The following is an 18,619-nucleotide window of genomic DNA, read 5'->3' on the forward strand; positions in this document are numbered from 1 at the left end:
GCGTCACACAAAAAAAAATGCCCAGAGGGAACTTCTTCAAATTTGGCACAAGCGTCCACTTGGACTCGAGTTATGGCCAAGAAACGTGCTCTGTGAGGTTACAGTGACCTTTGACTACCAAATTATATATGCTATGACAAAAACACACACACACGTGATGCAGTGAGTGCATGTGCAAGGCGTGGTGTCGTGTATTGAGTAGGCCGCTCTGACAGTAACTCCAAGGACACTTTTTTCCCCCCACAATATATTTAAATGAACGAAACAAACTCAACATTCCAGTTAAAAAAAAACACGACACAAAACATGTTAAACCTTGAAATCCACACACAAATAAGCCAATTACTTTAACACAACAATAGCGGGCTTGTGTGAGTTTGATAAATAATGTTCCTCGTAAATTAGTTTGGCAGAAGTGCGCTGCGCGTAAAGCCGGATGTGAGCGGCTCCTCCTGAGGTGGGAGTTCTTGGCTCACTTCGCGCTATGGAGAGACGCACCTCCCAGCTGATCCCGTTCATCTATCTCCCCTCCTCCTCCCACTCCTCCTCCTTCTCTTCCTCCTCTTCCTCCTCCTCCAGTGTGTTGCCCCCTCTCGGTGGTGCTTGTCTTCTGCTCCTCTGGACGCGTCTGGATGTCCGGACACTTGCTGCTGCTGCTGCTGCTGCTGCTGCGCTTCTCTCAATGATCCGGAGGCGCGAGGAGAAGCGAAGCACCGGGACGCACATGGTGAGCTGATTTATTTCTTCCTCTCTCGGAGGCTTTATTGGCTCTGCACTCTGAGGCGTTTTGGGAAGTTTGATGTGACGTTGAAGTCGCGCGTAAAGAGAAGAAATGAGCGGCGGCATTTGGTTTTGTCGCTGAGGTCAAATACAAGTTTATGTGTCCACAAAAAGTTCAACGAAAAGCATCAACCACACGCAGCGTTGGTGTTCTGAAGACATAATCATTCATAATTAGAAATGATTGTATGTTTTACTAAGTAGCCTGATAATGTCGCTCACCTCGTCTTTAGTAATGCAGCCGATATGCGCGCATTTTATTTAATTGATGTATTTGTTATTGTATGTTTTTTTAAATTTATAAATATTTGTTTTAATTACGTTTGTTCCTCTATATTTTATTTTGGCACATAAACATGTGAGAACACGGGCCAAAGGAGCAGCTTTTCTGAAGTTGCATTAATGATTAAATGATTTCCATGTAACTCCACGCAATCCAAGTTGACCTTTTAACTTTAAAGTTGCATCATCTCCTTATTAAACCTTGATTTTAATAATTATTACAGCCTGTTGCCGGCGGGATGATCCCACTTTTACTTTGATATCATTGTGAGCAACTTGAATCATAGCTTGTTGTTGCGGTTGCAATAAAACATAACATATGAACAAAAACCACAATAACCGAATGGTTGGACTGGATTTAAAACACAAACAGGACCAATTCATAATTCAAACATCTGAATTACGTTGTTTGATCCACCTGGGATAACCCAACGCTGCTCATATTATTGTTCCTCTGTGAGATAAAAACTAATTGACTGCCGCCAATTTGTGCTTAACAAGAGCAATTAGTTGCTCCGAATGGAGGCAATTAGGCTCCGGGCTCCTCTGTGAGCTGCTGCCAAAGTGATCAGCCTAAATATGATCAACATTATTGTTTAATGAACCGTGAGCGGCTGAATCATTATTCTCGGGTCCATTAAATAAAACGCCCGCAAAGTGCGCGTGACTGCGGGCTATTTTCCTTTTCACGTCTGGAGTTGATTAGTTTTCCTAAAATCCCTTTGCAGCACTTGTATCCCAGAGAAAATATACCGTGTTTGCTTGAATAGATATTTAGGGATGATTACTCATGTTTTATTTATTTGTATGCATACATATGCACTATTACAGTCAGGGCCTTTAGTGTGCCTGTGAGATTTATTTAATATCACCTGATGTTTATTTGCCTTTTCTAATCATTTCAATAATAAATTAGCCAACAAAAATCATGCCTGTTTTTTTTTTTTTAATTTTATGAGTTATTTGTTGCAGCTCTGGAGCACTTTTTGTGTTTTCTTTTCCTCTCTTGTTTAAGCCCCTGTGGCACATTTTGTGGATTCAATTGCCACTATCGCCACAGGCCTCGCTCTTTTTCACCTCCATCGTGCCCCGAGCCCGTCGTTGGCGGCGTGAAACGCAACACGAAATCACAGTGATTTCATTTCCATCTGTCTTTCAATATCAACATGTGAAGCTCGGCGCTGCCGGAGAGCGTCTTGCCAACTTATAAGAGGCTGTAAAGCGGGGAGAGAGAGGGGGGGAGAGGGGGGGGGGCAGGAAACTCACTTTTAAATATCAAGTGGGTGACATGTGTTTTTAAATTCCCAAAAAATGAAGCAGAGCTTTATGGGTCAACGCCGAGGCCGAGACACCTTCCTCACTGGATTGGCAGTGTTGGACGGCGGTGCAGACGTGAAGGACAGAGGCTTTCAGCTAAAGACACAAGCCCTGATAATCCATTTTGTGCTGTCCGTTGCTTTCACCTCCCCGGGCTGCCCCACTAAAATTAGATTATTACACCTAAAGCAGAACTCGTGGAATCCGCTCCGTGTGGAATAACACACAGATGGGCTTCCACTGTGCAGGCAGGAATGCGGTTTGAGAATACAGAGCGCATACGTAGCCTTCCTCTTCTCACCCAGTGTTGTATTTCTGACCGACTGAGGACAATTGCAAATTAACAAAGGTGTCAGCGTGGGGGACATGCACCGACAGGTGCCTCGGTTCAGCTTCAAACACGTCGGCTATAAGAGAGAGAGAGAGAGCGCGAGCTTATATAATTGATCGTATTTATTTAAAGGCTCTGTGTCTTGGAGCTGCAATGTAGAACCCTGGGAAACTTTCCCAGCGACTGTGGTGTCAAACTGGGCCCGTGTTTATTTGTACAATCCACCGTTTAGTCTTTTTTTAAAAGTCATCACCAAGTAGCAAAGCAAATTTAGCATATTTTTTGCCTCCGTGTTGCTGGCCCGGGCCGCTTGCCCATGACGAGGAATGTTAAAACGTGTGAGACAAATCCAGCTCATCTGCTCACCATGAGCAGCTCCAGAGCCGGGCTGGCCCGCATGTTTCAAGAGTGTGAACAGGCCAAAGAGAGTTAACAGGTAGCGAGGGGAGAATACCACACGCACCAGAGGTTTCTTCACTTTGGCTTCAAAGCTTTGAGTCCTCGTATCCTGCTAAATCTCAGTAAATGAGTCGGTTGCAGCAGAGCAAAGCTCCAAAATGTGAATTTACTTTTCAATACCCATGTTGCTACTCCATATCTTGCTCATTCTTTCTTATGTTCCTTGTCCTTTTCCTCTTAGATTATCTCCCTTAAAGTCATTACAAAGGCAGCAGATGATATAGTTCATAACTGAGAATATAGGAACAGTTTTAATTTAATAAAAAAAACACATAGAAGTACGAGACAGCGGGGCAACAAGCGCAGACATTTAAAGATCTCCTTCACGCTTCCTCTCGCGTCTTCGCATCATTATTCCAGATGGAATCACATTTCCGTCTGATCAATGTGGGTTTCGGAGCGGGGATATGTTTCTAAGGGAGGTGCTGGTGCTATAACTATGTTACAGTTGTGCTTAACATTTTAAGCACCCCTAAATTTACAAGTGCCCCCCACCCCCATCGTTTGAAATGCTCTCGCACCGCCAGTACCTCGGATAACTCCACAATACTATTTATACTCGTCAATGGGCTCAATCACTGAAGGTTTGATGTCACTTTGAAGAAAAGTAAGACAGTAAGGTGTAAACCGCCAACAGGGAGGTGAATATGTATCATCAGCATTTATGCATGCTAAAAAAAAAATCTTGTCACTTCAGCTTTTCCCGATCCATAAAAGAATGCATTTGTTCCTCTTCCTGACATCCAGACACATGTCAGCGTGATGAAGAGTAGGAGTCGAAATGGCATCAGGAAATGGCGACTGCAGAGCGCGAGCGTCGCTCCGCTCTGATCGACCATGCTGTAAACATGCCCCCAGGTTGTCAGCAAGTATTTTTCCAGCCCCTTGCCAGCCGAGCATAGCTGCTTCTAAAGATCACCCGCCGGAGACGTTGATCTCATCTTACCACTATTTGGCTGAATAAGCTTCTTTTTTTTTTTTTTTTTTTTTTGAAAGACGGCGATTGCTGCCAAGTCACTTCAAAACGTTTCGAGGCGTATTTGTTTTCTTTTAGGGTTATGTTTAATAAGTTCGAACTCAATATGAGGTTTACTGGTGGGGAGAGGGGAAAAGGGGGCGATGGCCTCTCTCACACACGTGCTATTTGCAGTCGGTATGCATTAACAAAAGAACGGGTGTGAAACACTCGTGAACGGTGCTTTACGAGGAATGTCGCTCGTCTTCAACATGCTCCTCCGGCACCCCGGCTGTGTGAATTTATGGAAAGCAGCAGTGAGAAAAAAAAAAGGAAAAAGGTTGAAACCATATCCGGTGGGTTACGGTGGCGGTGCCAGACAGATGATCTGGTTTCGGGGGAAGAGGGAGTCTGGATTTGGCCTAGAGGGGCGCATTAAAGAACCTCAGGGGCCTCTCGCTTCAGATGAACGTCCATTTATCAAAGTGGTTGTAATGGGCCGATGTTTAATTAGTCATGTAACGTGACAAAGACAAGAGCAAGTGCGTGTCATGGGAATGTTAAACAACCGCCTCCTTTATCCTTTGTGTGTTTCACTCGTCCCGACCCTGAACCCCAAACCGCCTACGCTCACTGCAGTCCTCATCCAGAGCCAATCCTTCCCTGAATCCTCTCCTAACTTTTACCCTGCTCATAATCCCTTTGACACCACCTTCCCTCTTTCTTCAGCCGGTGCCTCGGCACCAAATGAGACCAATGACCTCATCGTCCGATCGACTTATCCTCAAGTCCTGAACTTTTTTATCAGTGCGTTCAGGTTCCCGTGGGACTCGTCCCGACTCGTCAGGAATGACCAGCCGAGGCATTCTGGACTCCAGGAATGTGGCCCGGTGGCATCGCGGGGTCACAGCCAGACCGCTCATTAGCCCTCTTAGCTCGTAGCGTTTCCTGTCGCGACGCCGCAAAACAAAACACGGTCGTCTGATACGCCTGATCTTGGCTTTTGTCCTCAACCGGGTTCGGTTGATCCACTTTGGAGCAGGTCTTTTCTTTTTTTTTTTTTTTTTGTTTTCGGCGGTCCAGGAGGCGGCAGAGTCAGTGCCACGGCCTCCTCGCGGGCCCCTCGGAGCTGTGTGGTCCCCCGAGGGGAGCCTCATGTTTCGGCGCTTGGCTAATTGAGCGGGATGACGAGGCCGGAGAGGCGTTCAGCCCCGTCCGCTCCTACGGGTTTGGTTTATGCAGCCCTGCTGACTTCGCTGTCAGTGTCAAACGCTTGTTAGGGCGCCATCAATCTCGCAGCAGTTAAGAATATTCCCGGACCAGAATGAAGGGGGCAGGTGATAGATGTGCAGGGAGACGGAAGAGCAGAGGGGGGAAAGCCGTTTGAAAATGTGGAAGGAAGGTGGTTATTGAGGGGGGGAAAATTACAAGGAAAGAAGCGAGAATGACATAAAAGTCAAAAGTGGCAGGTGTTGAACTTTCTTAGCATGAAACAAATTAAGGAAGTGCTTGTTGGGAATGTGCTTGGAGGCTTCATGTGAGCGGGAAAACAATAAATCTCTGCTTCCAGAGAGAAAGCGCACGCATTGTTCGTTTTGTCCACATGCCAAAATTAACGCTCTCGGGTATCGAATCCTGACAGATGGATAAATTACACTCATCAGCAGTCGTAAGAGACGGGAAGGGATTTGTTCTCGCAGCGGGCGTACACAAGTCCGTGTTTGTCTTCAATAACCACGGAAGTATCCATGTATAGGGGCTCAAGCCGAACACACATTTCGATCTATAAATCATTTCCCATACCATCCTCAGGATTAATCTCCAACAGCTTCCCTCCCCTCATTTCTTTCTGTCTTTTTTTTTTGTCTTCTTCTCAAACCTTCTTTTCTGCTCGGTAACGCTCCACACGGCTCATACTCAGGCCCCTCGCTCGCCTGCAGCACTGACCGCCGGTAAAGTGATTTGAAAAGGAGAGCCATAAACGTGATGGATGTGGTCCAGCTCGGGGTTTAGCGCCAGCTGTCGGGCATGTTTTTCGTCATCGCGGCGCGGCCTTCTCCACCCGCGCTCATCCACTCGTCTCGGGCTCGAGAGGAGTTTAAACACCGATGTGTTCTGAAAGGCTGTCGAGGTCACGGGTTCAAACCGGTGGCCGACGCTATACCGCGAAGATCGGGGATTACATTTTTATGGGATGAGATCTTTACTGGCATCTGCTGAGAGCCAATAAGGTGCAGTTGATGCGATGCGGCGAGCTGGCATTGTGTGTTTCCAATAAAGGCACAGGTGGTCTATCTTATATTTCCTTCTTTGGCTTCGAGCGCAAGTTGTATAAATCAATCAGTTCATATTTTCTTTTGTTTTATGATCCAGCGCCCATGGTTTTCTCTTAAAAATCATCTTTTTTTTTTTTGCTCCCACAGGCTCGATAACATGATGTTCCGGCCCTTTTCCCCTCCCCCCTCCACCTCTCTCTTCCCCGTCTTCCTTCTGCTCCTCCCTTTCCTCCCTCCGTCCCCCGTCTCGTCTTCCCTTTCTCACACCCCTCTGAGCTGGACTTCCCCTCACGACCCCTGCTACTACCTCGACGGCCGCCCGCGACACTGCCTATCGGAGTTCATCAACGCCGCATACGGCGTCCCGGCCAACGCCAGCCGTTCGCTGCAGGGGTCCGAGCATGACAGCAACATCACCACCTTGACGGACCTCCACAACCCGCACAACCTCACCTGCTGGATGGCCCGCGGAGGTCCCGACTCCGGAGAATGGGCCCTCACGCTTCCTCTGGGTCGACGCTTCGAGATCACCTACATAAGTTTGCAGTTTTGCCAACATGGGGAGCCGTCGGACCCCATCTCCATCTCCATACTCAAGTCCATGGACCACGGGCGCACCTGGAGGCCGATGCAGCACTACTCCAGCGACTGCCCGGGGAACTTCGGGCTGCCAGCCCAGACGGTGGCCCAGACGAGGCAGCAAGAGACGGAGCCCCTCTGCTCCGACCCTCGCCCCCTGCAGAAGCAGAGGGGCGGCAGGGTGCTGGCCTTCTCCACCCTCGACGGGCGGCCGTCCTCTCCCGATTTCGACCACAGCCACACCCTTCAGGACTGGGTGACGGCCACGGACATCCGGGTGGTCTTCCACCAGGTGTCCAAGGGCAACTCGGATAAGAGAGAGGAAGCGCGACGGCGCGACGGTGCAGAAGACGACCGAGGGACCGGGCTTCTGAGGTGGAGATCAGGCTCCAAGGGGCACGCCGGTGATCAGGTGGACAGGTTGAATACAGATAATACACTGGCATTTTTTGAGAGGGAGACACAGAAAAACAAAGGGGAGAAAGTGGACAAACATGGGAGGAGGGGTCACTATAAAAGCTCAGGTCAGGACGAAGATGGACACAATGTGACGAGCAAAGAAGGGGGTGACAGTTTGAGCGCAGACACGCACACTTCTTCAAAGAAAGGCGGGAAAGCCAGAGGGCAAGGACGCAAGAAGGAAAACAATCCTTGGCTGCCTTGTCCCAATGGTGGTTGTGTTTGGACGGTTGAGGGGCGGAGCCGGAACAGCAAGGGGCGGGAGCTGAGGAAGAGGAGGAACAATAATCTCAACGCCAGACAAAGCTCCAGGAACCTGCAGGCGGCCCCGCCCTCCGCTGCCCGAGCCCCTCTGGCCCTGTCGGACCTGCAAGTTGGCGGCAGGTGTAAATGTAACGGGCACGCCTCCAGGTGTCGCCGGGACGACGCGGGCCGGGCGGTGTGCGCGTGCGAGCATCACACGGCGGGGCAAGACTGTGACGTGTGTGAGGATTTCTACTGCGACAGGCCCTGGCATCGGGCCACGCCCACGCACCCGAACCCCTGTGTTGGTGAGTCCTGCAGCCTTTTGCTGAGTGAAGTTAGATCCTGTTACACATGCTCATACATACGTTTTGTACTTCCCTAGTGCTGGAGAGAAAAAAAAACAAACCCAAATTTCCCATAGTGCAACTAGATAGCTAAACATTTGTGTCTTTAAAACGCCACACTGACATTTTCTTAAGCAGGCTTTCTGTTATAAATTTGCCTCCAAGTCCAGGTCGACGTGACATCATCAGGGTAATATACTCCTCCAGAGAAGGAGTTATATATCTGTTTACACAGGCTGAGTAGTACTCCTTATGTGTGCATGTGACTTTAAATAACAATAGTTTGTAGTAACTCACGGGTGTGCCATTGTAAGTTGTTGAACAAACTTCTTCAAATATAAGCTCCATGTAGCGATAATAACGGACAAGCTAATTCAATGTGTCTGTGTGTAGCTGGCGGTGTCACCATGCACTTACATGAGCATTGCTCTTTGTTTCCCAACCACTGAACACTGAACCACACTGACACACCAGATGTGACATCTTGTGAAGAGCATTTCCTCGACCGCTGTTCATTATTTCCCTCCCTCGTCCAGCCTGCGAGTGTAACGGCCACTCAAACAAGTGCCGCTTCAGCATGGAGGTGTTTCAGCAGTCGGGCCGGCGGAGCGGAGGTGTGTGCCAGAAGTGTCGCCACCACACGGCCGGACGCCACTGCCAGTACTGCCAGAACGGATACACCCGCGACCACAGCAAGCTGTTAAACCACCGCAAGGCCTGCCAACGTTAGTCCTGACTTGATCGTGTGTGTCAACTGTTTGCATGTTCTGGACAGAGTTAATGGGACGAAAGGAAGTGCATTCTTGTGTGTGTGCGTCTGTGTGTGTGTGTGTGTGTGTGTGTGTGTGTGTGTGTGTGCACATGCATGCATGAATAACTTAAATAACCATCTGTGCATTCTTGGAGGATGAAAAGCAAATCAAAGTGTGAGAGACGGTGTTTGTGTCTGAATGCGTGGGTGTGTGTCTGTGTGTGTGCAGCTTCGCCTCCGTCTGAGTGTACAGAAGTGTTTATGGGCTGGTTGCATTGTGAGAGCGGACAAGTATTCCTGTTAGCGATATGCACACAAAAACACTCTCGAAACCCCACCGTTCGGCCACCTGTATCTCCATCGTTACCGCCGGATGGTATTTGCCGTGACCCCCCCCACCCCCCGACCTTTGACTGGTCACATGTCCTAAGTGACTGTGACACTCTGGTATGCTCATGTGGAAGCTTGACCGCGGGCCTAATATATCCAAAGTTAATGGGCTCTCTTTGAGCTTGACACATGTGCAGGGATGAAAAAGAACATGAGCTATGATTGAATACACTCATATTCTATCACTTTCTACGTATGAAACAATAGCAAACGGAAAATTCATGACCTCCACCACACAGTCTGACATCTCAGCATTCATTTATTGATGATATATATATATATATATATATATATATATATATATATATATATATATATATATATATATATATATATATATATATATATGCTAGTCACTCTTCAGAGCCCAATTACTCATTTGCTCCAGTCAGGTTGTTTGGACTTATTGTAAGGATTTGTGTAAATATAACTAGAGTGCTAACAGAGCTGCTGAAGTGTGTGTGTCTCTCGCTCTCTCTCTTTCTCTCTCTCTCTCTCTCTCTCTCTCTCTCTCTCCGTCTTCTCTCATCGGGTCTTATCCCGTGATAGTTGTGGTAAATTAAAAGCTTTGCAATGTAAGCCATGGCAGAGCCAGGCACTAACCATTATACAGCATCAAAAACAGACAATATTAAAGGACAACAGATACATACATTTAGATTTGGGACCGGTATCTGATGGGCTAAAAGTTACCTTAAAGTTCTATCCCTGTCAAATTTCATATTTTACAAATAACCAACCCAAATCACCGCCATCATGTGACTTTCAGTTCATAGCTCTACAGAGATATGTGTCTTTGTTTACCCGTCAAAAACGCTGCAAAATAGCCTTTGAGGTGTTAGAGGTCTTCCCTCAGAGGACATTCCCTCAGGACAGATGCTGTCAAGCAGGATTAAACCCGGGTCTCATCCCTGATGGATGGTCTCCTTAATCCTGTTTGCTGTCCTCTTTGCAGCAGTTTGACTTTGACACAAGTTTTTATATCTTTAACTTGCTTTCCTGTTGTCACGTATCAGTCAGGATGACACCTGCTTGTTTCCATATCATATCATGTGATATAGCTCAACAGTACAACCACAGTTAAAAACCTTCACTGGGTATCTCAAGACTTCCACGACTGAAAGGGAACCTCCTAACTTGGCATTTTAATGTCCTTAAACTCATCGTTATGGCCCTCATCAGTGTCGTTTTCAGCCGGCTGTTTTAAGCATTAACCACTGCACACTACCTGCAGCCAAATAAAGTCAGCAATTAGTTCATGAACACATTATAGCTAAAATATATTTCCCTCAGGAGCTGGTGGAGCCCAAAACAGAGATACAAGGAAGACAGATATTGGATAAACAGGTGTCAGCCGCAGAGAGACAAGACTGAAAATACATGTTGAGGTTTGCTGATGTGTAATTCCGCATCTGTTTGCTAACAAATCTGCACTAACTTCATGTGATGATAATGTGTGTGCGAGATTTTCACTTTGTTTTTGCTGCACAATTGTTGCTGCTTTTACCTCCAGGCTTCAGACAAGTAAGACATTGCTGTCTCCTCTCTTTTGAAGCGTGTCAGTGCCATCCCCTGGGCGCAGTGGGCCGCTGGTGTAACCAGACATCGGGTCAGTGTCTGTGTCGGGACGGGGTGACCGGCCTCCGGTGCAACCGCTGCGCCCCGCGATACAAACAGGGCAAGTCCCCTCTGCGGCCCTGCATACGTAAGTCCACTACCGGTGTGAACGTGTTGAGAATCAGGCGATTTAGTTTGAAACAGCAGAAGTTTGATCAGTTAAATGAGGAAGTAACCTCAATGCTGCCTTCTGATTGATTGATAGATAGATAGATAGATAGATAGATAGATAGATAGATAGATAGATAGATAGATAGATAGATAGATAGATAGATAGATAGATAGATAGATAGATAGATAGATGGATAGATAGATAGATACTTTATTCATACGTAAGGAAAAATTTGTTTGTGGCAACAGCAATCAAAGTTACGTAGAAACGCACAAAGATTTATGAAAAAATACTCAACATATACAACAAAACAAGTGCAAAAATGCTAAGTATGTAAAGTGTATATAAGTATATACAGTGACTAGCTAAACAAGTTATCATCTCTTGATGATGACCAGTCTTTTCCTGAAATATACTTAACTTTAGACTTAACTTTCCCATGAAGGAACCGATCAGACCCGTATCACAATGTGTGTCTCAGATCAGGTGAAGACTTGGATTAAAACTCTTAATTTATCTACAAAAGCAAAGTCCTCTCTGCTTTCTGCTCGAATATATACCACAGACGTTCAATAGTTTGTTGTCAGTCATGACAAAGTGACCTCTTTATGTTCTCCTTCAACTTAATTTGCTGCTGGCCTAACTGGATTAAACCTCCTATCAAGCTCCGTAAGCCTTTATCAAGTAGCAGCTCAATATAAAAGAGGCCGCCGCTGTCCGGACTAATTTGGCCCAATCCCCCCGCGTGTTCCCTTCTCATCATCCCTAGAGACGGTTTCCATAGCAGCGTTAACACGAGCCGGCCCGTACGGGGAAACCTCATCTCCGGCTGATGTGGGATCAGCGTCAGATCAAGTGGATCGTTGCTACTCGTATCTCTGCGCCGAACCTCAACCACGAGCGCTAATCCACGTGCGCTTCCACGGCTAATCGCGCGAGTGTCGACAACTCCACGCGCGCTGGCGCTGCTGCGTGAGCCCCAATCAGGTGACATAGGGAGCCAGCAGCTAGCTTCACACCTGTTGTGCAGCTCAAAGCACACACACACACACACACACACACACACACACACACACACACACACACACACCATCCCAGGGCCCAGACTCATAACTCTCCCAGAGAAAGGAGTGTGTGAAAGAAAACCTTGTTTGTTTTTACTGCCAGAGCATCTCGGGGCTATGTATAGCGTCTCTTCGCCCCCACCACCACCTCTCGCACGTCGCCTCTCATCAGGCAGGCCGAAAGGCACGCGGCCGCCAAGGCTAAACTTAACGCTAGCTCACGCTGGACCTTTTTGTCCACACCTTGAACCGCTCAGGAAGCTCGCAGAAGGTGCCCTAAATCTACGAAGGCAAAATGCAGTCAGTTCATTTGCTCTTGATTAAGAGAAACTATGACCAACCACATATAAAGCAGAAGAGCTGAATAAAGGCAGAGCTAGCTGGTGAGCTAGTCATGGTTCACATTCGCTGAAGCTAAAATATAATTAACTGTTTACTTGTAAATAAAAAAAGATATACTTTATAATAAAGCACCTCCTTCAATTGAATCAATAGCACCGCTTTTATCATTTAGTTGGTCACTGTACAAACTTCTATTTCACTTTATATATGTTTCATACACTTCATAAACACTATACTTTGCATTTTAGCACATTCTTCGTTTTCTTAAATTTAATACATTCTGCTATTGGATCATTTGGAAAAGAAAGCTGATTTAACACATTGTTACTGTATTTGTTCAAAAGATTATTTAAAGTCACTTTCAGTATTATTTATCATCATGTCATGTTGTCCTCGTGTACTTATTCTTTGATCGGATATTTTTTAGTTGAAGTCATAAATTATTATTTTTGTTTCCCATGCTAGACATTTCTTTCATTCTATTTATATTTGAAAACGCTTTGTTGAAACAATCCTCCCAGCTGGTCAAAATGTTTTATCTCACTTACGAGTAAGAAAACTGAGGTAATATCAAACCGCTCTCAGGGGTGAACTGCATTCATACTGCATGTACGTACAAGCACACAGCACCCTCCTGTCTTTTAGGGTGTAGGGTGTCACTGGCCCAGTTGTGTCAGAGACGACGGGACATGGACGGAGTGTGAACTTAAATATCGCAACGCTGTCACACAAACACACTTTTACAAGCGGCCCGGATAATATATATATACAGGCCACACACACACCTACACACACACACACACACAGATGTTTAATGTTCAAGACAAAACCATACAAGAAGTGACGGTTTGACCTTATTAAATTACCAAAAGTAAAGATTGCATCTGTTTGTGTTAAAGTGCGCGCCAGAAAGTGTGTTTCTCCCCCATAAAAAGGACCACACACACACACACACGCACGCACACACACAAGTTTTTGACACTTGCTTATCTTCTTCACAGACATGCCCCGCTCACCGAGAGGCGTTCAAGCTCCGCGTACATAACAAGCGCTCGGTTCGCGGCGGCCTGCGGGCTCAGGCGGGTTTGCTGAAGCTGCTCTGTGTTTCTGCTCCTGTCACCTGCCTGAAACTCTGTTTACGTTTGCAGGAATTCAAGAGGTTGCTCCGACCCCAGTCTACCAACCTCAGTACAGCATAGGTGAGCAGATTTACGGGGAGTTTATCTGCTTGTGTTTTGTGTTTTTATTCTGGCGGCCTGTTTTTCTTTTAGGCCAATTTATGCTCTTTATCTGCAGTGTGTCACTTCTGACCAGTTTAAAAACATGAAATACATTAAATCAAAGCTCTTAACAGGCAAACTGTCCCTTTTCACGCATCCGACATTATGCTTTTGCCATGATAACGTAACGATTCACTTTCTAAACCATCCCTTTGACCCCGTCGAAGTCACCTCATGTTCAACAAACACATGTTCCACCAATCAAAACCAAACATCTCTCGCTCTTGGCCGGCGGCTGAGCACTCCCTCCTAGTGGCGGCTGGAGGAATGTCCCACCTGCTGCAGTCGAGGTCATCTGTTAGTCACAGGATACTGTGATGACAAATAGAAGCAGCCATATTGTAATTAGGGGAAAAGACATGTGCTGATATGCTTGCTATGAAACGATAGCCTCTCATTTGATGCATACTCCCCCCCTCTCTCTCTCTCGTTCTCTCTCTCTTCCAGCGGAGGAGTGCGTTTCATACTGCCAGCCTTCTCAGGTTAAAGTCAGGATGAACTTGGAGACATATTGTCTCAAGGACTTCGGTTGGTGCCAAGTTTTCTTATCTATTGCAACGTCAAACTGTATTTCTTCATTTCATTTTTCCCTCTGAAATAAAACACAAAAAAAAGTATAATGATACAAAAATGTCTTTCTTCTCCGCCTTTTTTTTTTTTAGTGCTGAAGGTGCAGGTGAAGGGGATGGAGCGTTCAGGTCCCTGGTGGCAGTTCTCCATCTCAGTCCAAACGGTTTTCCGCACGGGGTCCACCTCTCGCGTTCGCAGGGGCGCCCAGTCTCTGTGGGTCCCGGACCGCGACCTGGGCTGCGGCTGCCCCGCCCTCCACGTGGGCCGGACCTTCCTCCTGATCGGCGCCGAGGAGGGGGAGCGGGGCTGGAGCCCCGAGGAGAGCCGCCTGGTGGCGGACCGCTCCACGCTGGCCCTCCAGTGGCGGGAACACTGGAGCCCCAAACTGAGGGGCTTCCGCGGGCAGGACAAGAGGGGCCGCTGCCCGCCGACACACCAGCGCCACCATCACAGGGAGCTCACGAAGCCCGGCTACATCCCGCCTCACCTGCTGACGGAGACAGAGCCGCTCGGTGCGGACACGCACTCCGTGAAGGCCGAGGACGCGCAAACCACAGCGGTGCCGCACACACACTCCCACACAGACGCAGAGACGAAACCCACAGAGGCGACGCCCTCGCCACAGACACACACTCTGGTGTGCTCCACTCAGGCGGCTGGCTGAAGAACACGACGCACACCAAAAAAAGACATTTTACAGGTTGTTTTTTTTTTTTCCTGGGAGCTTCAGAAGAAACAAGCTTGACTCCAAACACACACACACACACACACACACACACACACACACACACACACCCCTGTTGAATGGCGTTCAAATGCGTATCTTAAAATGTGAAGAAACATAAAAGTTTCCTCGTGTGAAACTCCACCAACACAAAAGTGCTATGTGAAATATATATATATTTTAATATTGTCTCCAAAAGAACATTTATAAAATGAAAGTCTGACTGAAATGCCACGCAGTATTTTAGTCCTATAAAGATTTGTTTTTATATTTAATCATATTTATACTTGATCACTTTATGTAGCACACATAAAAACAAGTGGGAACTAAATAATGAATTCATAAATAAATAACTAAAGATACAGAATGTGCATTAAAGCGTATTCAGAAATGTGATGTTTCCTTTTTTTTAATAAAAGAAAGAAAGAAAATGAAAGGAGACCTGCACATCATTGCTACATTATTTGGGGAAACTGACACTATCTGACAGCTGACACAGAGACCAAACATTTTCCAACCGTATCCTCAGAGAGACGGGAGCCCAGATATGGATCTAAAAAGCATCGGTCCGACCTGTCGTCATGACTTCTGTTTCAATCGGAGTAGATATGGCGTCATATTGCCCGGGGGGGAACCGGGGGTATATTAAGACAGATGGAAGAGCTCCTATTAGTTGAGCAGCCATGTTGTTTTGGTAGCGGCCGGGTCAGCGATTGGCTGCGCCATCGTGTTGAAGCCTGCGATTGAAAATAAAAAGAGAAAAATAGATTTGCTGACTGATGGACGCGCGGTGGAACTGAACATCCAGTACGCTGAGGGTCCGTGGGGGGTTTACACTCATGAGGTCCAAATATCTTCACAAACCTCTCCCAGCTCAGCCCACACGGCTCCTGGAGAAACTATACTCCAAATATAAGTGTTATCTTTGTTCATATGCAGTTCTGTTTCCTCAGGGCGCTCAAATCAGCTTCAAGTTTGCGAGTAAAGACGATCATCAGGGAAATCCTACAATATGGAGCGTCTTCTTTGGAGCTTTTTTAGCGTCTTTCATGTTTATGGTTCACTCCAAACGGTCTCATCATTGTTTTTTAAACAAGCAGACAGCGAAACAGATCTGATGAACTCACTGTGACGCGACAGCAGACACACACACACAGTTAGCGAGGCAACATAGTGGAGTTTAGCTGCTGATATAAGAGACAGATATTTAGTTGGTTAGTTAGTTGGTGGAGACCAAAACGGAGTTAAAAGAGTGAATCTTAGCCAGAATCATGACTCCAAATACATTTTAATGTCTTTCCTCAACGGTTTACCAGAACAACTTAAAAGGTGAATATGTCAGTGTTACCTACTTTTTAAAAATTGCCATCAAGACCCAAACAGGCGTTATCTACAAATCTATAAATAAAGAGGGAATTTGTGTGAAAATGAATGTTTTTTTGAGATCAAATACATAAATTTACGTCAAGGCTATTTTTTGCCGCTCATTAGTAAAACAGAGCATTTCATATTTGATTCAATGTTATAAGTCGGCCAACAATTCCAACATGGAGTCTCCCTCATGTGGCTCAAAGATGCACTGCAGAGAGAAATATTAAAAGATTATGGAAGAAATCTCCTGCGACGAAACGTCTTTGTGAGCGACTGCGATAAAGTGAATGTGGCATTTGAGGGACACATAAGTATAATGTTTCCTCAAGGTAAGGTTAGCATTAGCACTAGCGGAGATAAAGAAAACATCATGTGAGGAAACCTGAAATGGCAGTAGAAGAAATGGTGAAAGATCAACAAACTAAACTCAAAATGGTTCATTTGAAAGATGTATGTATTGAATATTTTATTCACAAACCAACACGGATCCCCTCACTTATGAATAGATCTATTAGAAATAGACTCCCATGAATACATGTACAGACTATACCACGCAAACATGAATAAAGTGTATTCAATAGACTCTGTCGCCCTCTCGTAAGCAGCCGATTGAGCCAACGCTGTGGCCTGTTCTTCATAAGGGGGCGGGTGCTTTTTCCTCCAATCTCTCGAACGTCAGTGGTTGAAACCAAACCAGTTATTAATTCTTCCACCAAGATGTACACGTGCGCAGTGTAGCCTCTGTTGGCATCAGCTTCCACTATGTGTATTTAGTGAGTTGCCCGACGCCGTCTGTGTATTATGTGCAGTTGGCCGACGCTTTCGGCGATGTCCGTGCACACTGTACGGATGCTAAACTCAAACCTGGTGTCCTTGAATTGTCATATTACTTCGATAAAAGGCTCGCACAAGTGTCCCTGCAGCGAGTAGTAGACGTTTGAAGCTCTTGCACGACAGCTAACAGGGCCTCCGAACCTTTCAGGCGAGGTACTTTACATTTCTTCATCTGAGACAAAGCAATTTAAGACGCACAAGAAAATAAAAGTATGACAACCGCAGCGACACAGCAGCTCCAACAGTGAGCGTTTACAGTAAGTACAGAGCGCAGGGTCACATCCCCACATGTATAATAATAATACAGTGTGTGTGTGAGTGTATAGAGGAGGGGGAGGGACAGAGAAAGTGTGTCAGTGCATGTGAAATCATGTCTTGGAGGCCTCCCTGTGTGTGTGTGTGTGTGTGTGTGTGTGTGTGTGTGTGTGTGTGTGTGTGTGTGTGTGTGTGTGTGTGTGTGTGTGTGTGTAGGGAAGCACCTGCTGCGTTGCTGCAGGAAGCACCTGTCAGCGGCCGTCTCCTCGTGCAGCCTCTGTCGACATGAGGGTTTGATCCCGAAACTCCCCGAACGCACACACTTACACAGACACTAACAGACAACTTAAGCCCGCGGCTCGTTCTGCTGCAGCGGGGGAGCGCATCACCTTTAAACCGACAACACACACACACACACACACACACACACGTCTCTACAGGCGCCCAGGACGAGGGAAGGCCCGGCGGTTTGGTGGCGCTCGGGGTGTCTGGCAGTGGAGGACGCAGTGTGTGTTTGTGAGTGTGTGGTATTATGTTTACAACCTGCTGAGGGTACGCTTTTACGAGAGGTGACTCCTCCCGCACTGCCGCCAGAGCCAAAGTTCAACTAGACCTCTTGCAATCAGACTCTCTTATTTTTATCCTCTCACTTCCTTTTTTTTTTTTACACACACACACACGCCTAATTTCAACTTACTCCTAAAGTTTGTTCATTTCTTCCTCAGAGACGAGAGCTCAAGTCTCAGTACAGCAGGTTTCAGAGTCACACGGTTTTCAGGACACACACACACACACACACAGACACACACACACACACACACAGGGCTTCTGTTAACCTGAGAGGCAGAGGGTCAATCCCTGTGATCCGCAGCCTGCATGCCTTCCATACAGACACGCCGCCGACACGGCAACCTGACTCCCAGCTAGATTAGGACTAATCAAGCATGGCACAGCTATGGCAGCAACACTGTGACACACACACACACACACATACACAGACGCATATATACACTGTACTACAAACATGTGCACACCAGCAGTACTTGCTGTTTTACATTCTCCACAAATTATTGCCCAAAGTCAGAAAGGCTTTTTTTTTCGAAGCAAAATCTCTGACACGTTTTTTTCTCTTTTCACTCATGTTTGTGTTTCTCTTCATTTCCTAAAAAAAAAGAGAAAACGTACAACTTGCAGAGTTAAAAAAACACGTGACATCGACGTTAGTCAGTAAGATCCAAAATAATTTGAGCCTGTGGATCTTAATGAAGGTCGTGATGCTCT

At 46.5% G+C, this 18,619-nt stretch overlaps 1 protein-coding gene across 1 annotated transcript; it reads left to right on the plus strand.

Moving 5' to 3' along the window:
- The first annotated feature begins 629 nt into the window (after window positions 1-629).
- ntn5 (netrin 5) lies at window positions 630-15,269 on the plus strand. The gene is made up of 7 exons (XM_068588240.1): window positions 630-727; window positions 6,548-7,989; window positions 8,565-8,753; window positions 10,725-10,874; window positions 13,453-13,503; window positions 14,032-14,112; window positions 14,247-15,269. The coding sequence occupies exons 2-7, from the start codon at window positions 6,558-6,560 to the stop codon at window positions 14,816-14,818; spliced, it is 2,475 nt and encodes an 824-aa protein (XP_068444341.1). The 5' UTR covers window positions 630-727; window positions 6,548-6,557; the 3' UTR covers window positions 14,819-15,269.
- Window positions 15,270-18,619: the final 3,350 nt, after the last annotated feature.

Source organism: Clinocottus analis, unplaced genomic scaffold (genome assembly GCF_023055335.1).
Source record: "Clinocottus analis isolate CAN_PGR_092001 unplaced genomic scaffold, fCliAna1.0.p SCAF_21, whole genome shotgun sequence".
Taxonomy (NCBI): domain Eukaryota; kingdom Metazoa; phylum Chordata; class Actinopteri; order Perciformes; family Cottidae; genus Clinocottus; species Clinocottus analis.

Excerpts from the sequence above, each read along its gene's own strand:
- ntn5 (XM_068588240.1), top strand. The coding sequence starts at position 6,558 with ATGATGTTCCGGCCCTTTTCCCCTCCCCCCTCCACCTCTCTCTTCCCC. Across the intron at positions 7,990-8,564 it reads GCACCCGAACCCCTGTGTTG|CCTGCGAGTGTAACGGCCAC; the intron begins GTGAGTCCTGCA and ends TCCCTCGTCCAG. Across the intron at positions 13,504-14,031 it reads CCAACCTCAGTACAGCATAG|CGGAGGAGTGCGTTTCATAC; the intron begins GTGAGCAGATTT and ends TCTCTCTTCCAG.